This window comes from Daphnia magna, linkage group LG1 (genome assembly GCF_020631705.1).
Source record: "Daphnia magna isolate NIES linkage group LG1, ASM2063170v1.1, whole genome shotgun sequence".
NCBI lineage: Eukaryota > Metazoa > Arthropoda > Branchiopoda > Diplostraca > Daphniidae > Daphnia > Daphnia magna.
This window is the reverse complement of record NC_059182.1, coordinates 1,013,323-1,034,732: the sequence shown is the minus strand read 5'-3', so window position 1 is coordinate 1,034,732 and position 21,410 is coordinate 1,013,323. Positions and strand designations below refer to the sequence as shown.

The 21,410-nt window shown below is 40.7% G+C and overlaps 5 protein-coding genes across 5 annotated transcripts; all 5 read left to right on the top strand.

The window, feature by feature from the left end:
- Positions 1-303: 303 nt before the first annotated feature.
- LOC116918342 lies at positions 304-4,566 on the top strand. The gene is made up of 9 exons (XM_045167091.1): positions 304-549; positions 625-999; positions 1,052-1,180; positions 1,242-1,471; positions 1,541-2,324; positions 2,447-2,560; positions 2,621-2,752; positions 2,818-3,033; positions 3,160-4,566. Exons 1-9 carry the CDS (start codon positions 304-306, stop codon positions 4,564-4,566), a joined length of 3,633 nt encoding a protein of 1,210 aa, XP_045023026.1.
- A 20-nt stretch (positions 4,567-4,586) lies between these two features.
- LOC123467222 (ankyrin repeat domain-containing protein EMB506, chloroplastic-like) lies at positions 4,587-5,219 on the top strand. Its single transcript, XM_045167239.1, has one exon. The coding sequence runs from the start codon at positions 4,587-4,589 to the stop codon at positions 5,034-5,036; it is 450 nt and encodes a 149-aa protein (XP_045023174.1). The 3' UTR covers positions 5,037-5,219.
- A 3,714-nt stretch (positions 5,220-8,933) lies between these two features.
- On the top strand, positions 8,934-14,493 carry LOC116918833. The gene is made up of 10 exons (XM_045167084.1): positions 8,934-9,181; positions 9,261-9,516; positions 9,588-9,953; positions 10,038-10,163; positions 10,226-10,455; positions 10,523-11,306; positions 11,414-11,524; positions 11,586-11,717; positions 11,783-11,998; positions 12,126-14,493. Exons 1-10 carry the CDS (start codon positions 8,934-8,936, stop codon positions 14,001-14,003), a joined length of 4,347 nt encoding a protein of 1,448 aa, XP_045023019.1. The 3' UTR covers positions 14,004-14,493.
- Positions 14,494-15,597: 1,104 nt separating this feature from the next.
- Positions 15,598-18,404, top strand: LOC116918709. The gene has a single exon (XM_032924454.2). It carries the CDS (start codon positions 16,029-16,031, stop codon positions 18,291-18,293), a length of 2,265 nt encoding a protein of 754 aa, XP_032780345.2. The 5' UTR covers positions 15,598-16,028; the 3' UTR covers positions 18,294-18,404.
- A 312-nt stretch (positions 18,405-18,716) lies between these two features.
- Positions 18,717-20,825, top strand: LOC116919031 (rho GTPase-activating protein 21-A). The gene is made up of 4 exons (XM_032924891.2): positions 18,717-19,053; positions 19,118-19,590; positions 19,654-19,791; positions 19,859-20,825. Exons 1-4 carry the CDS (start codon positions 18,800-18,802, stop codon positions 20,680-20,682), a joined length of 1,689 nt encoding a protein of 562 aa, XP_032780782.2. The 5' UTR covers positions 18,717-18,799; the 3' UTR covers positions 20,683-20,825.
- Positions 20,826-21,410: the final 585 nt, after the last annotated feature.

Here is a 21,410-nt window from a genome sequence, read left to right as displayed (position 1 = left end):
ACCGCCGTTCGACTAGTTTTTTTACCAGCGCCAACAGCAACCGAATTATTTCCGGTTGGGATAAAGGTGAGAGAGCCGCTATAAAAATAATTCCGTTTAATCCTGGAGAGAGTGGGGGGAATGAACAAATCGAGCGCTATTGGGAAAATCTAATCAAGTTACGTGATGATAATCTGGTCCAGTATCGCAGTTTTACGCTACAAGATGATGGCAGGTAATTGAAAACTTTGGTTTCTTTTTCTAAATTTTCAGTTAGAATTCAAGTTAACTGCACAATTGAGTTGTATTAATAGATACCTTGCGATGGAGTTGTGTCAGGGATCAATGCTCGACTACTGTCGGGGGACATTAGACAGCGCAGTTGCGTCAATCGTAAAAGTTATCGACATTATGTGGCAAATTACCTGCGCTGTTGAGTACCTTGATCGCCAAAAAATTGGGCACGGAGATTTGAAACTGGAAAGTGTGCTCTTCAAAACAATCAATTCTGAACCCCGGCGGGTTGTTGCCAAGTTATCCGGCTATGGATACAACATTCTCCAGTCTGGGGTAGGAAAATGCATTATCTTTCAAGTCTCAAGTTAAGTAAATATTTTCCTTTTGCAACTGGATACTCTTCCAAAGAATAACGTCAAGACGGATTTCTCCAAACTCGGCTTCTTGTACATTTCCGCTGCAACTAAAAAGGAGATCAGACCAAACGGAGCTCTCGCCACCTGGAATTTGACTGAAATCGACATCAATGCCAATAAACTTGCGTTAGAATTGATTAATCTTGTGACTGATGTCGACAATCCATTTACTTTTGAAGCCGGCACATTGCTGCGACATCCATTTTTTATCCGTTATTGCCAATTTGCGTTACCAAGACTAATTAAAGAGCAGGCTAACGAGGAAATTGTGCAAAGGTTAAAAATTAGAGGAAACCTTTTAACGTGGAAGAAATCTTTAGGTAATGGCCGGCTCCCAAATGAAAATTTCAGCGATCTAGAGAGAATTGTAAGTTTAGATGTTTCTGATTGCTCTATTAACATATTAATTCTTTTGTTAGCTCTTTTCTGAAAATAGAGACATGGAAACTTCGTTAACTGAGGCGTTCAAAAGAACACCTCAATTACTTTCGCAATACATTTGGCATGTTTCCACCAACTTGGACGCCATCCCTGAAGGAAATAATCAAGTATAAAAGTTTTTACATTGATGGTGTACAGAGCAGCAAGCTTAAATAATTAAATATTTAGATATCAACTTTTGAGAAAGGGAAGTTTCTAGGAGAAGGGAGTTATGGAAAAGTATACGAATGTTATTATACCAACAAAGACGGAATACGAGTTCTGGCCGCCTGCAAAAAAGCGTCATTCCGGGTAGACGACGCAGGCAAAGTATTTGAACGTGAAATCCGTACCCTTTCGCAGCTGAACCATTTATTCGTCACCAAGTACCTAGAAGTCGTAGAAAAGGATGGCAAAAAGTAATATCTCATACTAACTACTGTAACTTTCATGTTTATTGGATGTAATTTGTTCATGCTCCGCGGCAGGTTTCTTGTTATGGAATTGTGCGATGGATCCTTAAAGCAGTACGTTCTAGGAAAGCTGGAACGAGTTCCTGCAGGCTCGCTGGACGACAAAATAATAATAAGTCAAGTATCCCATGGCCTGGCTTACATGCACAGCAAAGGCATTATCCACAAGGATTTAAAGCTGGAAAACATCCTTCTCAAACGTCATTCACCTGCATACCGTCTCGTGTTGGCCAAAATCGCTGATTTTGGATTTGCTAAAGAACTGAAACCAGAGTCGTCCAGTTTTAGTGCCACTGACCACCCAGGCACAGAATCTTACATGGCCCCCGAACTTCTTCTTGCTTCGCCTGGCACTTACCCGGCCGATTTTCTCAGCGACGTTTATGCTTTGGGCATGACAATTACGCGGATTATGTTGAAAGGAAAACATCCTTTCACCCCCAACAAATGTCAACAACTTCTTTCCATGGAACAGGGTCTGGTTCCGCCAAATCTTCAACATCTCAGCTGGGACTTGATTGATTTGATCGTCAAATTAACAGATAAAGATCCAGCAAAACGTCCTATCATGCCTCTGGTTCTGTGCCATCCTTATTTCACCTTGACAAATGACAAGACTAAAAGACATTTCGTCGACCAGCTTTTGACCAATTTAAATTCGGAGAATAGAAAAGATCAAATGAAAAAAATATTCAACAACCACAATTTCCAGGAATGGTACAACACCATCATTACTGATAAGCCAGAAACTGACGAAGAGATCATAGAAATGGAGCAAACCTTGCAAATGTTCAAAAGTGTAAGTATCATTTACTCAGATTTTTTTTTTTTTGCTTAACAAACTGCCATCGTAGCCTACTGAAATCAGTCATGCATTAACCATTTACGCAAATCCCAAACGTTTACTATTATGCATTTCAGATTCAACCAGATTCTACAGTCGAAAGCTTGTATCCGGCCAGACAATACAAGCAAACGATTAAGGATGCTTTGAAGGCGGAATACGATGCTAACGTTGGAAACGAGATCGATCAGGTATACAACAATTGCACAAGCTAAGTGTCAACGTACTTGTTATTTTACCCACCATTTTAGATCTCTTCAAATCACGGTCTGTGTGCTCACGAGCATTCCAAAAGTCGCACAATGTCGAGGCTTGATCCCACAATGGTTTTCAAAGAAGACAATTCAGAAAACGAAGACCACTCCGGAAACCAAACTAATCAGGTATTTTTTGTAAAGACCATAATGACGTACTATCGTCAACGTATGACAATATTACCATTTTTCAGAAAACTGTCAAACACTATCTTCAACAACAATTTTCCCGAAATCGATTGCACAAGATGGTTGAAAAGAAACCGGTGCTTATGGTGTCGTATTTCTGGTCTTGCTTAGCCAACATGATCAAAAACCCGCCCATCAATGTGTCGACGACAACAACTGGTCAGCAAAAGCCGACTTCGTCGGGCGGAAGAAAACATCAATTGGCGCAATTGAAAAATTGGGTATTGAATAATTTTTTTTAAAAATGAAAACTGACCAAAAAAAAAAAAATACAATTAAACAATGGAATTTAAAATTGACAAGAATAATCTATGCCATTTCTAAACTGTTTGCAAATGTTTGTGCAGATTACCAACGAGTTGCAATGGGCCAGTTTGTTCTACGGCGATGACGAACAAATCGCCGATGAGCTATGGAAAATGAAATATCCCGGAACTAACGAAACCTCCCAAGAAAAAAGAAAAGAAATTATACGAACAGCGGCGAAATGCAACATCTCGACAGCTGTTTGGTCAGAACTACTCAAGTGGATGGAAAAAAACGCTGCAGCTCTGCTTCGTGAAGTAGTTCAAAGCCACGTTCCAAATGCTCCGAAAATTGCAGAGATGATTCTACAAAAACATTGGTTCAAGGAAGAAAAACTTTCTTCGTTTCATCTTGCAGCCTTTAATGAAGGAACTTGCGCAGACAAAATAATGGAAGCATTGTTTGATAACAAAAGAATTCCAACCGTGACTGAAGACGGACTTTCTCCGGCTCACATCGCAGCCCAAAACGAGTCGAATTGCGGATGGAAAATGTTGAAACTTCTTTTGGATAACGGAGCCGACCCAAACGCTAGTTTCCAAAACGGAACATCACCCGTCCATTGGGCAGCCATGAATCAAGGAAATTACGCAGCCGAAATTCTAAAATACCTACTCGATCACGGTGGCGATAGCGAAAAGATGGACAAAAATGGTCTCAAGCCAATTCATTACGCAACGTTGAATACTAGTGATTCAGCGGTGAAACTGTTGGACTTGCTCCTCAAAAATCGAGGTACCAACGTCGTCAAGAGTACTGGATCTACGTTACTTCACTTGGCAGTGTTGAACGAAGGAGATCGCGATCAAGGAATCCTGAAAAAGTTACTTGAAAATAGAGAAAACCCCAATGTCGGAGATAACGAAGGACGTATCCCTCTTCATTTAGCAATAAGTGACGAAAGAATTCAGCAAGTTGAAACTATTCGACTTCTTCTACGATACCGCAGCAATCCGAATGCTGTTGATCAATCAGGATTGACACCTGTTCACTACGCAGCAGCTAATGAAGGAGAATATGCTTCTAAAAACCTGCAACTTTTGTTGGCTTTCAATGGATCTTTGGCTATTAAGGATAAAGACGGACTCACCCCTATTCATTACACCATAACCAACAGAGGCAAATGTGGGGATGAAATGAGAAAACTAGTTGGCGTAAACCCGGCAAAAACAAACGCTCACCTCAACAGCAATGGTGAGGTGTTGCTTCATTACCTTGCCGGTAAAAATGACGGCCAACTGGAACTTGTTCAACTGGTAATCGACAATGGAGGCAATCCGAACGCAACAGACAAGTTTGGACGTTCACCTGTTCATTCAGTCGTCATGCTGAACGAATCACTTGCGGGACTAGACATTTTGCGGCTGCTGCTTGCAAAAGGAGGAAACGTTAACCTTCAGGACAGGGGAAAAAATTTACGCCTGTTCATTATGTGGCATCTAGCTTGAGAGGAAGATTACCTGAAAAGATGAAAATTCTCCTTAACAGCGGTGGAGATGTAAACGTAGAGGGCAATGATGGGATCACGCCCCTACATTTGGCGGTTGCGAATTTGGGAATTTACGGACCTCAACTGACGAGAATGTTACTCAAATCTGGAGCTAACGTGAATGCCATTGATGCTAATCAACGAACACCATTGCATGAAGCAATTAGAAATGAAAACGATGACATTAGTTTCGACGCGATCCAGCAGCTGGTCGAAAAAGGAGCAAATTCGAACGCTCATGACGGCAAAGGCTTGACACCGGTCCATTATGCCGTTCAATACAGAAGAAGCAACTCGATCAAAGTGATGAAGCTTCTATTACAACACGGAGGAAACCTGAACATCGCAGACAATAAAGGGATGACGCCACAGCGCCTTGCCGAATATTTCCTGCCACCTGCCAATAAAAATCTAAGCAACGAAGAATAACAAAATTCTTCGTACATCTAAAGTGGTGGGGCAATTGCCTTGTTTTAACGTAGTCATTTTGTAGTATTGAAAAATTCATTCTTCATTATGCTAATAAACGACGAAGGATTTCCCTAGTGCTTAATAAGTTGAACAGTTAGACCCCCATTTTCTGATTAATACAACTCTATGCTCTCTCTTCTAGTTTATCCCGATTGATACACTTTATTGTTTGAGAATAGACGTTCTCGTTTCAAACCCAAAGGGAATGGTTCAGCAACAAACAATTTGTCGCTGTTGTCCCAGTGATCGTGAAAAATTTTACCAATTACTACATCACCTACAATTTGAATCAAACGAAAACGCAGAAGGTAACCACTTCTTTCGGCTAACACAATCCAAGAACTTCCCGACCCAAATTGGCAAGACTCTTACTGGAACAAAAACGAAATTCCAACCGCTAATGATGCCCATCGAAACATCTACGTCCTCCCGACACTTCAATGCAAAAACCAGGCAAGCACCTGTTGACAAACGACCTGAGTTAGTCAAAATGCTAAATCTTACTAGTCGTTCGTGGAAGACAAACCTTACACACAAAAAAGGCAAAGAGTGACACAAGAACAAATTGCGTGGGAAAAGGTTGTCGGATTCCCAATTTAAAAGAAAAACTTAATAGATTGGATGTGGCTAGGATGTTAAATAAGTCTATAATTTACGGATTGGGGCAGATAATGGATTGTTGGAATTACGGGCAACAAACGGTATTCATGGTCATCAATTTTTCGTTTCGTCAAGCCATTAATTTTAACAGAACATATCTTTCTATTTTGTAATCCCCAAAATGCTACCGAATACGTTATTGTTATCTCTCTAAATAAACAAAACTAATCGGCATGCCAACTGACCTTTTGCTGACGATGTTGACTCGTCGACCGGATACTTTTCCAGGCTTCCTATCACCTTTCTTCTGTGAGCACCCGCTAGATGGGGTGACGAGACGAACACATGAAAACAGTTATATGTCCAAATCCCACAGTATTCTTTTACATCGTGTCTTGTTTCTTAAAATGTAAGGCAACGACAACAAAATCAATGAAAAAAAAAATACTCAATAAAAAATGTCTACGTTAGTGAATCTTACATTTTGTCAATTCTAATTAACTACCACCAAGGTCCATAATGTTTAACATCAATTGTAATGTATCGGACGTATAGTATGAAACACTGAAAAATTATGTTATGACTGAAATTCTAAACTTTGACAAACCCGTAAACACTCAGGCTTTAATTACGTCAAGTAAGTTCACTTGAGTAACAGAGATAAAGCAATTGAACTACCCAACCGTGGCACATCTAACACCAACAAAGTCCAAAGTTCGACTGGTTGAATGATGTAGCGACTGTAGAGCAAGAAAGAAAGCGGCCATTTTGATTTTTTTTTCACTCTTCCCCCAGTTGACAAGTTCTTTTTCTGTAAACCTCGCTGTTTCTTGGAACTGTCGAAACAATAAAGGCAATCGCTCGAGGCGATTAAACAGGTGGACAATTATAGAATCACGCCATTGCATTTGGCGCTTGCGAATTCGGGATTTCAGACCTCAACTCACAAGAATGTTACTCGAATTTGGAGCTGACGTGAATGCCATTGATGCTCAACAGCGAACGCCCTTGTACAAAGCAATCAGAAATGAAGAGATTAAACCTTTTCCTAGTTCTGCCAAAAAGCTGGAGATTTATCGATATATAACTTTTTTCTTCGTATAAACGTAATGCTAAACCTAATAAAACAAAAACATTTCTGATTTATTTGCTTCCGTTGTTCGAAAATATATAACAATTCCGTTTTCCATAGTTCTCCTAACCATATTGTATGAAATCTGAATTGAGTCCAGAATGCCCATTACTTCCTCGCCATCGAAAAACAATTGGGTCTCAACTCGACTGAATAAAATAAAAAATTTTGTTGGCAGGAATCAAAGCCGGAGTAATGACGTTACAGTGCAAAACAGTAACACCTTGGCTATAATATCACAATACTCTAAACCAACAAAGTGCGACAGCTAATAAAAACAGACTTGTTATCTCTTCGCATTCCCAATTCCCGCCACCTCCCGATGCGCCATTATCTCCGCCTTCTCCCGAACACCCCATCCAGCCGTTTCCATGGTTTTCTGTTGCTTATACAAGCACGGATCAAACGTCTTCGCGATGGGGTCAACATACAACTAAATCAACAACTGCATGAAAACATCTATACAACAATTCGACACGTTACAGACGCTGACATCTCGATCGGTAGTGCCATTCACTACACCAATAACAATCAAATCCGTCAATTTGGGACAGGTTGTGTAGCACGTAGGTTGTTCAGTTTCCAGCTTCTTGGAAAATGAACGTAACACGCGTAGAAATTTTCCCGCAAAATGATCGTGAAACCTACAACAAACAAGTTCCCTAACTACACTGAACTATTCGAAATAACCACTGACCTTGCTGACGATCCTGGCTTCGCAGTACAAAAGCCATTCCAGTTTGACGTCCATGCAGCGAAGTGCGGCCAGCAGATCTCGCTGGCTGTCATCGGATGAGATTTTACTGCGGAATCTGCAGTCACAGCAGATCATCTGGAACAACAGACTCCAGCGACCGATCATCGCCAAACCCGTTGGTCAGTTGCAGAGTAACGATTCATCTTGGGGTAGTAATGGGGCATCCCGACCAGCAGCCGGAGTTCGTCGAACGAGTCAACACACTGACCAGCCGGAACGAAATATTTTCAAGCGGGGCCCAATATGAATAGCGTCCGCCAGATAAAATCTTCAATTCAGTTCGGATCGGGTAATTGGCCGGCAATGATGAGCGAAGCCCAGGATACTTTTATTCCGCTGGATGGCGCTCTAAAACTTCAAATAATGAGTCGACATACCATCAATTGAATGTAAAGTTGGAATAGTGGGCAACTCACCGCAAGTGTCCGGAGCCGAATGAACGCTGCCAACAGCAATACACTACAATGAGACGGACGGATATCTTTACTAAACGAGTCTCACGTTACGGGCCATCGGGCTGAGCTCCACGTCGACGAAAAATCCAATCACCAGTTCAATAGAGAATTAAATAATCACCGTTTCTATCGATGGGTTGACAAGTTTTTAACATGGTTCATAATATTTAAAATACATTTTCCTATTTCCATCTCATAAAAAAAAAAAAAAACCTCCTTTTGACCCGCTTTTGACCTTCGTCTGCTCGATGGTTTATCACACGTGCTAATCGTCCACAATTCACTTTACATTTTGAAACCCATTTTGAAAATAAGAAACAAAATGTCGAAACACCAAGCTTTGTTACTGATAGTTACGCTAAATCCCCGTGATAGATCAAGGTATTACATAAAAAAGATCAAATGAATTCAGAGCTTGGTTTCCTACAAAGCTATTAATTACTATTCTGAAAATGCAATAAAAAATGGAGAACGATTAAAGGTAGGTCAAAAATCAAAAGCCGGACATTGTTGGAATAAAATAGGATGTCAAGATCTCCAGTTTCCAGCTCTTTGGAAAACGAAAGTGACACGCGTAGAAATTATCTCGCAAAATGATCGTGAAACCTTTAGCTTTTATCAGCAAGGCAAAGTTTACAAACGATTTCAAATTTTAAATATAAAACTGACGTCAAATTTGCTTTATCTTTCCACCTTATTTTCGAACGAAAAACAAATAAATATACACGTAGGTGTCGTATTATTTACGCTACATAATAAAACCTAGCCTATTGATCGTGTTTGCTAAAGATAAAGGTCCAAACCGGGGCTTTTAAGACGCTGTGAAGTGTCCAAAAATTCGATTGTGTTACAGTCGCTCAACCCAAGCGGACTGCGTTCAATTCCAAGTTTTAATGTAAACTTCATTCAAGATGGCATTCAGAAATTATCCTCCTTGGAGTACATTCAACCGCCCTCCGGCTGGTGTTCTGGCCAGCGCCAACAGCAACCGAATTATTCTCGGTTGGGATAAAGGTGAGAGAGTCGCTTTAAAAATAATTCCGTTTAAACCGGGCGAGATTGGGGATGAACAAATCGAGCGCTATTGGGAAAATCTAATCAAGTTACGTGATGATAATCTGGTCCAGTATCGCAGTTTTACGCTACAAGATGATGGCAGGTAATTGAAAACTTTGGTTTCTTTTTCTAAATTTTCAGTTAGAATTCAAGTTAACTGCACAATTGAGTTGTATTAATAGATACCTTGCGATGGAGTTGTGTCAGGGATCAATGCTCGACTACTGTCGGGGGACATTAGACAGTGCAGTTGCGTCAATCGTTAAAGCAATCGACATTATGTGGCAAATTACCTGCGCTGTTGAGTACCTTGATCGCCAAAAAATAGGGCACGGAGATTTGAAACCGGAAAATGTGCTCTTCAAAATAATCGATTCTGAACCCCGGCGGGTTGTTGCCAAGTTATCCGGCTATGGATACAACCATCTGCAATCTAGGGTAAAAAAAAATAACTTTCTAATCTCTAGTAAATTAATTTTCTTAATTCTGACAATTGGGTTTGGCACAAGGATAACGTCAAGACTGATTTCTCTCAACTCAGCTACTTGTATGTTTCCGCTGCCACTAAAAAGGAGGTCAGACCAAACGGAGCTCTCGCCACCTCGAATTTGACAGAAATCGATATTGAGGCCAAAAAACTTGCGTTAGAATTGATTAATCTTGTGACTAATCCATTTAGTCTTGAAGCTGGCACATTGCTGCGACACCCATTTTTTATCCTTAACTGCCAATTCGCGTTACCAAGGCTAATCAAAGAGCAGACAAATGAGGATATTAGACGTGGATTGCAAAATTACGATAACTTGAAAAATTGGAAAACATCTTTGGTTAACCCCCAGCCCCTTCATGAAAATTTCAGCGTTCTAGAAACAATCGTAAGTCAAAACTTTTCGAAATGTTTCCTATAGAATCCTCTTCAACAATTTTATTTACTTTTTTTGTTTTTTATACTTTTATAGCTTTTAGACAATGATAACATAGAAACATCGTTAAATGATGCGTTCTCAAAAACACCTCAACTTCTTTCGCAATACATTTGGCATGTTTCCACTACCTTGGCAGCGCTCCCTAAAGGAGATAATCAAGTATAGAAGTATTACGTACATGCGGTGCGCTAAACAGTGTGCTGAAATCATTTAATATTTAGAGATCGCGTCTGGAACTAAGAAAGCCTCTAGGACATGGGAGTTTTGGAGAAGTGTACAAATGTTTTTATACCAATAATGAGGAAATACGATTTCTGGCCGCTTGCAAATATAGTAAACCGAACGACGACGACGCAGGCAAAGTATTTAAACGTGAAATCCGTACCCTTTCGCAGCTGAACCATTTATTCATCATCAAGTACCTAGAAGTCGTGGAAATGAAAAACAAACAGTAAATCTTCATACTTATACTACTGATTCATGTTCATTCGATGTGATTTGTTCATGTTCCATGGCAGATATATCGTAATGGAATTGTGCGAGGGCTCCTTAAGGGACTACGTTGAAGGAAAGCTGGTACAAGTTCCTGAAGGCTCGCTGAATGACAAAATAATAATAAGTCAAGTATCCCTTGGCCTTGCCTACATGCACAGCAAAGGAATTATCCACAAGGATTTAAAGCTGGAAAACATCCTTCTCAAACGTCATTCACCTGCATCCCGTCTCGTGTTGGCTAAAATCGCTGATTTCGGATTCGCTAAAGAACTGAAACCGGAATCTTCCAGTTTTAGTAACACCAACCATCCAGGCACACTATCTTACATGCCACCTGAACTTCTCTCAATTTCGCATGGTACTTATCCAGCCACTTTTGATAGCGACATTTATGCTTTGGGCATGACAATTGCGCGGATTGCGTTGAAAGGAAAACATCCTTTCACCCCCAACAGACAACAACAATTTGATTCCATGAGACAGGGTCTGGTTCTTCCAAATCTTCAACATCTCAGCTGGGACTTGATTGATTTAATCGTCAAATTAACAGATAAAGATCCAGCAAAACGTCCTATCATAGCCTTAGTTTTGTGCCATCCTTATTTCACCTTGACAAATAACAAGACCAGAAGACATTTCGTCGATCGGCTTTTGACTGATTTAAATTCGGAGAATAGAAAAGATCAAATGAAAAAAATATTCAACAACCACAATTTCCAGAAATGGTACAACACCATCATTACTGATAAGCCAGAAACTTTCGAAGAGACCCAAGAAATGGAGAAAACCTTAGAAATGTTCAAAAGCGTAAGTTTTTTTTTTTTTGCTTAGAAAACTGCCATCGTAGCCCGATGTAATCAGTCATACATTAAACATTCACGCAAAACCCAAACATTTCCTATTATGCATTTCAGATTCAACCAGATTCTACAGTCGAAAGCTTGTATACCAAACAATACAAGCAAACGATTAAGAATGCTTTGAAGGCGGAATACGATGCTAACGTTGGAAACGAGATCGATCAGGTATACAACAATTGCACAAGCTAAGTGTCAACGTACTTGTTATTTTACCCCACCATTTTAGATCTCTTCAAATCACGGTCTGTGTGGTCACGATTATTCCAAAAATCGCACAATCTCGAGGCTTGATCCCACAATGGTTTTCAAAGAAGATAATTCTGAAAACAAAGACCAATCCGGAATACAAACTAATCAGGTATTTTTTGTAAAGACCATAATGACGTACTATCGTCAACGTATGACAATATTACCATTTTTCAGAAAACTTCCAAACACTATCTTCAACAACAATTTTCCCGAAATCGATTGCACAAGATGGTTGAAAAGAAACCGGTGCTTATGGTGTCGTATTTCTGGTCTTGCTTAGCCGACATGATCAACAACTCGCCCATCAATCTGTCGGAGACAACAACTGATCAGCAAAACCTGACTTCGTCGGGCGGAAGAAGACACCAATTGGCGCAATTCAAAAATTGGGTATTGAACAATTTTTTTTTTTTTTTTTTTCAAGAAACTGATCAGAAAAATAAAATTAAACAGTGGAATTGAAAATTGACAAGAATAATTTATGTCATTTTTAAACTGTTTGCAAATGTTTGTGCAGATTACTAACGAGTTGCAATGGACCAGTTTTTTCTACGATAACGAACAAATCGCCGACGAGCTATGGAACATGAAGTATCCCGAAACTAACGAAACCTCCCAAGAAACAAAAAAAGAAATTATACGAACAGCGGCCAAATGCAACATCTCACCAGTCGTATGGTCAAAATTGCTGAATTGGATGGGAACAAACGCTACTTCAATGCTCCTTCGTGAAATAGTTCAAAGCCACCTTCAACATGCTCCGAAAATTGCAGAGATGATTCTACAAAAACATTGGTTCAAGGAAGAAAATCTCTCTTCATTTCATTTGGCGGCCTTTAATGAAGGAAACTACGCGGATGAAATCATGAAAGCGCTTTTCGATAACAACAGAAGTCCAACAGTGACTGAAGATGGACTTACTCCGGCTCACATCGCAGCCCAAAACGAGTCGAATTGCGGATGGAGGCTGTTAAAACTCCTGCTAGAGAAAGGTGCAAACCCAAACGCTAGGATTCAAAACGGAACCACACCCGTCCATTGGGCAGCCATGAATCAAGGGGAACAAGCAGCCGAAATTCTAAAACTCCTACTCGATTGTGGTGGCGATTACGATAAGATGGACAAAAGTGGTCACAAGCCAATTCATTATGCAACGATGAATACCAGTCATTCAGCGCTTAAACTATTGGACTTGCTCCTCAAAAAACGAGATGCCAACATCGTCGACAGCACTGGAAGGACATTACTTCACTTTGCAGTGTTAAACGAAGGAGACTGTGCACAAGAAATCGTGCAAAAACTACTAGAAAATGGGGGAAGTCCCAATATCAATGATAATGAAAAAAGTACCCCACTTCATCTAGCAGTAAGAAACGACAAAATTCATCAACTTAAATTGATGCGAATTCTTCTACAAAACAGCGGCGATCCGAATGCTGTTGACCAATCAGGATTGACACCTGTTCACTACGCAGCGGCTAGTGAAAATGAATATGCCCATGAAAAACTTAAACTTTTGTTAGCTTTTAAGGGAAATTTGATTTTTCAAGACAAAGACGGACTCACACCTATTCATTATACCATCATCAACAAAGGGAAATGTGGGGACGAAATGAGAAAACTAGTTTGCGTCGACCCGGAAAAAACAAACGCTCACCTCAACAGCAATGGTGAGACGCTCCTCCATCGCCTCGTCAGTAAAAATGACGGCCAACTGGAACTTGTTCAACTGGTAATCGACAATGGAGGCAATCCGAACGCAACAGACAAGTTTGGGCGTTCACCTGTTCATTCAGTCGTCCTGCTGAACGAATCACTTGCGGGACTAGACATTTTGCGTCTGCTGCTTGCAAACAGAGGAAACGTTAACCTTCAGGACAGGGGAAAAAAATTTACGCCTGTTCACTATGTGTCATCTAGCTTGAGAGGAAGATTACCTGAAAAATTGGAAATTCTCCTCGACCACGGCGGAGAAGCAAACACTCAGGGAAATGACGGGACCACGCCCCTACATTTGGCGGTTGCGAATTCAGGAATTTACGGACCTCAACTGACGAGAGTGTTACTCAAATCTGGAGCTAACGTGAATGCCATTGATGCTAATCAACGGACACCATTGCATGAAGCAATTAGAAATGAAAACGATGACATTGGTTTCGACGCGATCCAGCAGCTGGTCGAAAAAGGTGCAAATCCGAACGCTCGCGACAGCAAAGGATGCACGCCGATCCATTACGCTGTTCAACATAGAAGACGCAACTCGGTCAAAGTGGTGGAACTTCTGTTGCAACACGGAGGAAACCTGAACATCGCAGACAATGAAGGGATGACACCACACCGTCTAGCCAAATACTGCCTGCCCGAATGCTTGCCCCTCCAACAAACATCTAAATGACGAAGAATAAGACAATTCTTTGTACGGAAGGTGGTGCAGCAATTACCCTTTTTTAACGTAGTCATTTTATAGCATTAAAAATTCAATTTTCATTATGCTGATAAACGGGGAAAAAATTTTCTAGTGCTTAATCAAAGACAATACAATAACTGTTAACCGACAAATACTATCCAATAACTTCTGAACCTAAATTGGCAAGAGACTTACTTGAACACAGACGAATACCCAATTGCCCCTGATACCCATCTAAGTCCTCCCAACGTTTCTAAACGAAAAAGGACAATATCCAAGTAAAAATAACTGCCGGACAAATGCAAAAACCTAGCACGGTAGTGATAACTAATGTTGAATAAGAACCCATTAAGCAGTTGTTGACAAACGGCCTGAGTTAGTGAAATTGCCCGATCTCACTAGTTTGTGGAGTTTAAAAATGCAAAGTATGAGTGATTTAAGAACGAATTCCGTGGAAAAAGGTCACTGGATTTCAAATAGTAAAAATAAAATAAATTTTTGGGTGTGCTTCGGATATTTAAATTAAATTTTGATTTGCGGATTGGGGAAGATAATGAAATGTTTGAATTACGGGCAACAAACGGTCTTTGATTTCATGTTTTCTTAAGTCATTGATTTTAATACAAAATAAATTTCTATCTTGTTATCCCAAAATGTACCAAATACGTTACTGTAACTCTTCTAATAATATAGAACTACCGGGCATGCACACTGACCTTTCTCACGATGACTGAATTTTCCAGCTACCCAACAGCTTTCATATCTGGCCAGCTGTAGCATGGAGAACCGAGACTGTAGCAAAAGGGAGCAGTCCACATCCCACAGCACCTCACGTTTTGTTTCTTAAAATGTTATGAAACGATGGCAAGAGCAGTGGGGAAAAAAACAAACAATGTAAAATGTCCACGTCAGTGAAACTTGTCCTGTTGTCAGCTCTCAATCAACACCAGCATTGGTGTTATCATTTGACAACAATTGTAATGTGACGGGCGTAATATGACACAATGAAACAAAACGTCTGAAATTCTAATATTTAGTTGAAATACACAAATATCCATGAACACTCGAGCTTCAATTACATCAGGTTAATTCACTTGATTAACAGAGTTTTAAACAAATTAACCAGGCTACACCTTTCACCGACAGAGTCCAGAGATCGACTGGTTGGATGATGCAGAAAATGGGAAATGCAGGTGTAAAAAAGAAAGAAAGCGGCCATTTTGATTTTTGTTCACTCTTCCCCCAGCCGACAAGTCCCCTTTCTAAAAACTGTTTCTGGGAACTGTCGAAACAAAAAAGGTCAAACAGCAAATGACCGATGGGATGAAGGGAAAGGAAACCACTCGAGGCAATGAAACACATGGAGAAAACTAAATTACTAACAGTAAATGCCAACATCAATTCAAATTGTATTCAAATTTATTATCTCGTCCTCGAACAAGGACCCTGACTACAACCCAATTCTTGTTCGTGTCAACACCCAATATCTAATACGGATGCTGTGGTTGTCGATTTTTGTGGGCTTCCTTTACAACAATAGAGAACGATATATAGCAGCTTTCATCAAGATCCGTGTCGTTGAGTACGAAGTATTTTTCAATTTCAGTCTTTCTCCAACATTCTAAACATCGAAAAGTTTTATTAATCGCTACAAAAACTGTGTGCATTGGAATGCGAATTATTCTGGTGTTTTTGGATTTTCTCATGAAATTGTTCGACCAGTTTGATAGCCACTGATTGTGCAGACAAAACGTTAGGATTTGTAACTAAGTTGTTTACATACCGTTGACTTTAAAGAGTCAATCAGTTTCAGTAATAGTATTCGCGTTTTTCCAAGTAACAGCCGGTGAGACCTTGTCTTAAAAGCAATTATCTAGTGACCAAGTTGATGATGATGAACAGACTGATCGTTGAGTGGATTACCATGCAGTTGGAAATAATTAACTGAACATTGGAATTATTTGTCATTGCATTTATTTGCACATCACCAAGGATATATTCAAAATATCACAAATGAATTGCAGCAAAACGGGTGGAAAAAACAAAATGAATTGCAATCATACGGAACTAGAAATCAACACGTCAAACTGCACGAATACAGACGCATACGCTTACGGCATTTCAATCGACATTGGATGGTTTAACGAATGGATTGTATGGGAAGGTGGAATCGCTTTCAACACTGTCTATTGGCTACTCATTTTACTCATTTCCTTCATTGTTCTCCATATCCTCCGCTGGAAATTCAATTGCCGGCTCCTCACCGAACGCTTAGACGGACTAGAAGATCCCCCACCACCTGTAGAACGAACCAGCCATTGGGTAGATTGGCTGAATTTCTCCATCGATGAAGAAGCAATCGGCAAAGATGGAGCCACTTTTCTCTGGTTTCAATACCGATTGATCCAAATCGAATTACTCAGAATGGCCCTCAGCATCGTTCTGATAATTATGCATTTTCATAGCGACAAATTGGGTGAAAGGCCCAACAAAACTCTTCGTTCTACGGGTCTTTACAACAGTGGCATTAATGGGACTCACGGTGTCATCTGCAGCGCAATTCTAACAGTGTTGGCTTGGCTGATGAGGAAGCACGGACAACATCGCTTTATCCGCGCATTGGCCAGTCACGACGTTGATAGCTTTTCGAGCATTTGTAATCGCAGGTGGCTCATGATTACTGGACTTCCAATTAGCACAACTGTCGATTCGCTATTGGAATATTTGATGTGCACGTTTGAAAGCAGTTTTAGTGCGAAAGGTATTCACAGGGAACAGATTGTGATGGCCCATGATCTGAGTAAGTTGTTGCCTGTGGTCGATCGGTTGGATTTCATTAGGAATGTTAAGTTGCAGATAAATCGAAAAGCAAACAAAGGAAAAATTTTTCAACGAAGATTTTGGGATTTTAAATCTTACTTTAAAAAAGTTGACGCCTTTTCTTACTACAATAAGGCGGAAGAAATGCTCGCAATAGAAAAAGACAAAATCATCAACAATTTGGAATTTACTGGAACAGTTTTCATTCGTTTTGACAGCCCATCCGAAGCAAAAGCGACAAAGATCGCCATCACAAGATACCAATCCAATTTATTTTGGAAGAGAGGACAGCTGAAGAACAATCAATTCCAACCATCTCGATGGACAGTTCGATACGCTCCGCCCGGCTCGGATCTCAGTTGGATCCACATGAAAAAACCACGACCCATGTGGATGACGATGGCAGTGTGGCTCAGATTGGCCATCATTTATTCAATTTACATATTCATGATGGCCGCACCTGCCTCTATAGTCCGCTGGCTCCACCTGGAAGGTCACGGCCTGGATCACGGTTCAGTTTTTTGGAATCGATTCGTTTTACCCACTTTGGTCTCATTTTTTACCACCAAATTGACCAACTGGGTAACGCAACAAGATCAACACAGACGTCATTTAACTGTGACTAAGGCAAGCCTGGCCAGTTTTCGATCCATCTGCTTTTTGGAGATCATTCTCTACCTGGTGCGAATGATGGCCAGGAAACCCCTGCCTTTATTACTGGCGGGCGACTTCCACAGAGACGATTTCCGGCTGGAGTGCCTCTTCTTCCCAGTGCACGGTAGTTTCGTGGCCTGTTGCATCATCGTCAACACCATCGGTGGAATATTACTGAATCATTTACGCTTCGATTTCCTCTTGTCTTATGCGAAAAAATGGTTTACATTTCGATCAGAAGAAGAAAAGAATGTCTACATTACCTCGTATAGAGCCGAATATGATTTTGCATCCAATTACGCTGAATTAGTCAGCAATTTCGCTCTGACGAGTATTTTTATTATGATTTTCCCAGTGATCAGCCTAGTCTCGTGTGTCTTTTCGATCCTGCGATTCTTAAGCGACAGGGCAGCGCTAACTCAAATTTATCCCGTCAGTCAAATTGGCCACAATTTACATCGGGAATCGATTAATATGGCGCTGAAATTCGGCATTGCTTCACCATTGACCTTACTTATCTATCGAAGATTTCAAATCGGACCCAACAGAAACTTACTCGATCCTGGCATCGTAGCTCCGTTGTGTTTGACGATCCTCTATTTAACGTATTTGATTTATGCTCACTTTAAATCGAGGGGTGTCCTGCCGAAATGGTTCCGTCGTTTGCTGAGAATCCGACCGAGAAATGCACGTGCGAATGAAGAAGATGAAGAGGACGTGATTGATTCAATGAGTAATACTCAGAACGAGTATGATCCATTAGCCCAAATTCGAGAAGACGACCTGTGCAAGGCTCAAGTTTAGTTTAGAAAATCAATTTGTAAGACAAGTTTGCCGTATATGGCCAGATACTGTGTAAAGAACAGTTTGTTTTTTTTCGATAACAAGTTGTAATACAAAGAAATTCACATTTTGTTTCATCGCAAGGACATTTTCATAATTTTGATTTAAACATTTTATTTTGTTACGTTTGTGCATGTTTCCCTTCAGCACTGCCTTTAAGATCAACCCTTACCCAACCTTTACATAACAAAATTGCGTACACCCTTTTCCCCCCAAAAAAAATATGCATTCATTTAAATCAGTTTCTTTTTACTTGTTTACTATTCAAACCGTTTTTTTTTCCTCCCGCAATTTAATTCGTAACGGCTTCAAAAGATAACACGTTATCTTGTCGCCTACAACTTCGCTATCTATAACTGACAGATTTACGTGCCAGATTATTTAATGTCGAATTTTTACTAGTTTGGTCTTACACGATTTTCTAGTCGTCACTTGCGTTTCATTAGTGGACACCCACATCGTCTACAATGGCTTTCTTAAGCTCTTTGCATCCAAAAACTTTGAACAAGAAAACCGGTACTTACTACGTGAAAAAGGACGTCCTTGGTGTCGGTAGTTTTAGCATCGTTTTTCGTGGTTCTCATCGCGGCCTTGATGTGGCTGTCAAACGAATCGAGTTGCATCGGCTGGATCCAGACGACCGTGAAGCCAAGTTGCAGATGAAACTCGAACATGAAAATGTTTTGAAAATTTTCGCTGTAGAAAAGGATGACGATTACAGGTAACATATTTCGATTCAAAGCGTTTTCAAATCTTGTTACGTGCTACATTTTACGCTTTATCAGGTATATCGTGTTAGAACTGTGCGTTGGAACCCTTGATCAAGTGTACGAGAAGGGCAAAGTGTACGCAGGACCTGCCCTGCCACCTGATCAAACAGTCATGTACCAAATTGCTAACGGATTAGATTACATCCATTCGAAAAAGATGATCCATCGCGACGTCAAACCCGAAAATATCCTCATCTCCAAAACGGGTGAAGTGAAGTTATCCGATTTCGGTTTGTGCAAACAAATCTGCCCGAGGGAAACGTTCTCGATGAGCGGATTCAAAGGAACTGCGTCGTGGATAGCACCGGAACTTTTAAAGGCGGTCGATAACGAGGGACAAATTCCAATTAGAGGTACAACAAGTAGCGACATTTTCTCAGCGGGTTGCGTGTTTTTCGTGTTCGCTAGCCGCGGGACCCATCCGTTTGGGGACGATCACATCGCAGTGCAAATCAACATCCGCAATAATCAACAAGTCAACATCGACAGTCAGTACATAGGACATAATTTCTTTTTAATTTTTTTTAAATAACAGAAATTTATTTTTCAAGAATTAAATTCGGATCACTTTACGAGTTCTATCATACGTAAAATGATTGAACCTGAACCTTCACGCAGAATGCCTCTCACGCAAGTCAAAGAATTGTTCAAAATGATCCCGCGCAGACCTCGCGGGCTTGGCTCTTTAGGTGAGAAACAATTAAAAAATGCGGAATAAAAATTATCTTTTAATGATTTCTCTCTAACCAATGACAGGCTCGTTCAATGAGGCTGAACATCGGAACACGACGAGCAACAAGGAAGGCATTCCGCATACTCCGCCAGCAAGGCGGCGCACGAAATCGATTCAAAGTGAAAGACGCAAACTATTGACGCATAAATTTCACGAAATCCATTTAAGCAGTTCACCTACCACCGATGCTGGACAATTCTTTCCGATTGCCAAAGGGGCCACTTTAGGAGTCCCGCTGGAAAATTGCCCGCGTTCCACCAAACACGAGAACATTCCGAAGATAGTCGAAGTGTGTATCAGCATCATCGAAGACAACGGAATGGACAGTGTCGGTGTGTACCGTGTTCCAGGTAACGTGTTGGTCGTCAACGATATCTCCGATTCCCTCAACAACGGAGATTTCGATCAATTGCATCCGCGCGGGAATGAAGTCAACGTCATCTCGTCAGTCATCAAATCTTTCTTCCGCAAATTACCCGATCCATTGGTGACGTCGGAGCTTTACAGTTCTTTGATCGAAGCCAGCAAAATGGAACCGGATGAATTACGGTTGATGGCCATCAAACGGCTGGTGGAAGAACTGCCCGATCCTCACTACTCGACGTTGCGTTACCTCATCGTTCACCTGTCACGCGTGGCTCGTATGAGTAGTGTCAATAAAATGGATGCTCGAAATTTGGCTACAGTTTTTGGACCGACGCTGATCAGGCCAGGTGATAACAGCATGACCACCATGATGAACGATATGCCTTACCAATGTCGCATTGTTGAAATGCTGATCGATAAAGTGGACTTCTTTTTCCCGCCGCCATCCAATCCCGTGTTAAGCACTTCCCAGCCTATTTGAATGAATCTAGACTCACTCCAGTTTGCTACCTCAAATCACTCAAATCGAATATCCATGTTCGTGTGATCGTCCACAGCACCTAGTCCCATTGATTAGTATTACCTTTGTAAAGTCCATCACGCTCAATAAACTGTTGAATTATGTTTGATGAATTGGAATTGAATTAAATGTATCGCAATGGTCATCTCTACTACCTAATTCCCGTTGGAAATCAGGTGATGATAGCGAAAATGGCGGTTTGCTGACCAATGATTTTTAGATTAAAAGTTTACATAATCGATAATGACAAGAATGGCTCGAATACGCGGAGAAAATGAATCAAACGATGAACGTATCCGTAAATCCCGAACTACAAGTTAACACCTCAAATTGCTCTCAGCCAGATGCTTACGACATTTCAATTGAAATCGGTTGGTTCAACGAATGGATCGTCTGGGAAGGTGGGATCGCTTTTCACGCTGCGTACTGGTCCATCATTTTACTCATCTCTTTTTCTCTACTCTACTTCCTTAAATGGAAATTCAAATGGTGGTGTCTTTGTAAACGATTTGACGGAGAATCACGTCCACCGACGCACGTGAAAATGAGCTGGGCCGATTGGCTGAGTCTGTCCATCGACGAAGAGGCTGTCGGCAAAGATGGGGCTACTTTCCTCTGGTTTCAATATCGATTGATACAAGTTGACGTACTCAGAATTTCTCTTGGCATAATCTTGATTATTATGCACT

Excerpts from the sequence above, each read along its gene's own strand:
- LOC116918342 (XM_045167091.1), top strand. The coding sequence starts at position 304 with ATGGAGTTGTGTCAGGGATCAATGCTCGACTACTGTCGGGGGACATTA. Across the intron at positions 2,325-2,446 it reads CCTTGCAAATGTTCAAAAGT|ATTCAACCAGATTCTACAGT; the intron begins GTAAGTATCATT and ends TATGCATTTCAG. Across the intron at positions 2,561-2,620 it reads TTGGAAACGAGATCGATCAG|ATCTCTTCAAATCACGGTCT; the intron begins GTATACAACAAT and ends CCACCATTTTAG.
- LOC123467222 (XM_045167239.1), top strand. The coding sequence starts at position 4,587 with ATGAAAATTCTCCTTAACAGCGGTGGAGATGTAAACGTAGAGGGCAAT.
- LOC116918833 (XM_045167084.1), top strand. The coding sequence starts at position 8,934 with ATGGCATTCAGAAATTATCCTCCTTGGAGTACATTCAACCGCCCTCCG. Across the intron at positions 9,182-9,260 it reads ACGCTACAAGATGATGGCAG|ATACCTTGCGATGGAGTTGT; the intron begins GTAATTGAAAAC and ends TTGTATTAATAG. Across the intron at positions 11,525-11,585 it reads TTGGAAACGAGATCGATCAG|ATCTCTTCAAATCACGGTCT; the intron begins GTATACAACAAT and ends CCACCATTTTAG.
- LOC116918709 (XM_032924454.2), top strand. The coding sequence starts at position 16,029 with ATGAATTGCAGCAAAACGGGTGGAAAAAACAAAATGAATTGCAATCAT.
- LOC116919031 (XM_032924891.2), top strand. The coding sequence starts at position 18,800 with ATGGCTTTCTTAAGCTCTTTGCATCCAAAAACTTTGAACAAGAAAACC. Across the intron at positions 19,591-19,653 it reads TCAACAAGTCAACATCGACA|AATTAAATTCGGATCACTTT; the intron begins GTCAGTACATAG and ends TTATTTTTCAAG. Across the intron at positions 19,792-19,858 it reads TCGCGGGCTTGGCTCTTTAG|GCTCGTTCAATGAGGCTGAA; the intron begins GTGAGAAACAAT and ends AACCAATGACAG.